The 2557-nt window shown below is 39.3% G+C and overlaps 1 protein-coding gene and 1 non-coding gene across 2 annotated transcripts; both read right to left on the bottom strand.

The window, feature by feature from the left end:
* Positions 1–1325: 1325 nt before the first annotated feature.
* On the bottom strand, positions 1326–2161 carry LOC132435738 (heterogeneous nuclear ribonucleoprotein A1-like). The gene has a single exon (XM_060027769.1). The coding sequence runs from the start codon at positions 2159–2161 to the stop codon at positions 1472–1474; it is 690 nt and encodes a 229-aa protein (XP_059883752.1). The 3' UTR covers positions 1326–1471.
* On the bottom strand, positions 2086–2166 carry LOC132436733 (small nucleolar RNA SNORD65). Its single transcript, XR_009521879.1, has one exon. It is a non-coding gene; the product is annotated as a small nucleolar RNA SNORD65 (small nucleolar RNA).
* Between the last annotated feature and the right edge of the window lie 391 nt (positions 2167–2557).

Raw genomic sequence — 2557 nt, forward strand, 5'->3', positions numbered from 1 at the left:
TACAGGGACTATAATGAAATAAGCACGGAGGACACAAAGATGAATCAGACCCCATCAATAGATTAAGGAGATCAGTGTGCAGTGGTGGTGATGTGGATTAAACAGTGACAACACACTGTTTGAAAAGCATGCACAACTGTAACAGTGTGATAGAAATAGACTCTGACCCAGTAAAGGAAGCATCTAATTCTAGCTGGGAGAGATGAAGTGAGTTTCCTTACAAAAGACAATGCTCAAGATACGTCTCAAAAGATGGGTAGGGTCCTGCCTGGCAGACAAAAGAGGGAAATTCATTCCAGGCTGAGAGACCAAATGCCTGCAAAAATCAAAGCACTCAGACTGGAAAATCCATATTCGAGTGAATAAGAATTTGTTTAGCAAGTCTCAATATTCTAGAAATAAAGGAGCCAAAAGTTTTTATAACTGTTAGAGGTAGTTTAGGGAGAAAATGTTATCTTTATTTAAATAGAAGTTTTATGGAACATTCAAGTTCTCATCACGATATGGCAGGAATGCTTACTTCACATATGTGAATTCATCTAAGCATGTTTGGCATTTTATACCCTGAATATAAGATCTCCAAACTAAAAATACAGATAAATTAAGAGGAGTCAAGAGGAAAATGAGAATAAACAGATTGATACTGGAATGCCAACAGAAATTAGCAATTGAATTTGTCCTTATCATTTAGCCATTTGCTCTCTGTTAAGTCTGCAAGTTTCTTGATGGCAAGGACTGTGGGTTTTTTTTTTTAAGAGGGTATTAAATTGTTTATTTATTACACATGATAATGGATGATACACAAGCTTCATTCCCATCTATATCTGGTACCATAATCCAATTTAGATATATTGCATAGGATGTGCCAACAATCACACATTAATAATCAAAAAACTCCATGACTTGGCTTGGGTGACCCTTTTCATGGTGAACTCCAGGTCACAATGCAGTAACTGTCAGTTCAACTACACCAAGGTTTCAGAAGACAGTAGCTTCTCCACCAAAGCAGGCTGTAAATAAATTTTGAATGGAACCTGGCATCACCCTGAAGGCATACTAACTTCACACTGTTGGGGTAGTTTACCAAAATGGCTTCAGAGTAGACTAACTTTACACAGCACATTTTTAAAAAAGACACATTTATTCAGCGTCATGATCAGACTATTACATTTAGCAATCAACAGCATGGGTGCAAAAAAAAAAAAATCTACATTAAAACCCTTTGTTGGAATGCTTTATACTTTCCACAGAAAAGAAACTAAAATAACCTGTTATACAATTAGTCACAAATACAGTCCTCGAGTCTTTTTGCCCATACACATGAGTATTGTCTAAAACATGTCTTCTTTGTAGCAGCTATAGGCCCTGCCACCACTGTGCTCGGCTGAGTTCACAGATCTGTTGTAACCTGTAGCTTCCCTGTCACTTCTCTGGCTCCCCTCTCCTGCTAAGCTTTGTTTCCTGGCAGTAATCAAAACCTTCTGCCACTGCCACAGCTACTGCTGCTGCTGGAACCACCACAGCCACCTCGGTTTCGGGGTTTGGCAAAGTATTGGCCTCTACCACCATAGGGGCCAGAACTTCTGCCTCCAAAGTTTCCTCCTTTCATGGGTCCAAAATTTGAAGATTGATTGTTGTAACTGCCAGAATCATTGTAGCTTCCACCACCTCCAAAACTGCTTCTGTCATTACCAAATCCATTATAGCCATCCCCAATGCCACCACATCCACCACCACCGCGGCTGCCACCAAAGCCACCTCGACCACTAAACTTTCCTCCATGACCAAAGCTGCCATTCCCACCAAAACCACCTCCACGACCACCACCAAAGTTTCCAGAACCACTTTGACCTCTTTGGTTGGATGAGGCACTAGCTATCTCTTGCTTAGACAGGGCTTTCCTTACTTCACAGTTGTGGCTATTCACAGTGTGGTATTTCTGAATGACAATCTTGTCTACAGAGTCATGGTCATCAAAGGTTACAAAAGCAAAGCCTCTCTTTTTGCCACTGCCTCGATCAGTCATGATTTCAATCACTTCAATTTTCCCCCCACACTGTTCAAAATAATCTCTTAGATGATGTTCTTCAGTGTCTTCTTTAACCGTAGGTTCACCACCACACAATCTGCCGGTAATTCCAGCTTTTTTAGGTGATTTCATCATTTGAAAGGACTGTGTTTTACATTTATCTCAGTATTCCTCTAGTCATATAATGCAATGCTTATACACTGGATGCACAGTAAACACTTTAAGAATCAAACCTTTAATGTGTGCAGTAGACCGTCGTATAGTAATCATGATCAGAGCTGATTTTCTCTGGCACATAAAAACAGGCTAATGGTCTGAATGGAATCTCTGACACGACTATATATTACAATCCTTTTTCTTAATTTCACTAATTGAAATTGAGTGTACAATGAAGTTGTGAAACAGATAAAACATGGGAATTATAAGGGAGATACTATATATTCAGCAATTTATTTTATATCCAGTTTCTTTGTAAATTTTTCTTCTATAATTTACCATGTTAAGTAAGCACTGGGCTAGCACCACCAC

The sequence above is a fragment of the Delphinus delphis genome, chromosome 13 (assembly GCF_949987515.2).
Source record: "Delphinus delphis chromosome 13, mDelDel1.2, whole genome shotgun sequence".
In the NCBI taxonomy this organism is placed as follows: Eukaryota; Metazoa; Chordata; class Mammalia; order Artiodactyla; family Delphinidae; genus Delphinus; species Delphinus delphis.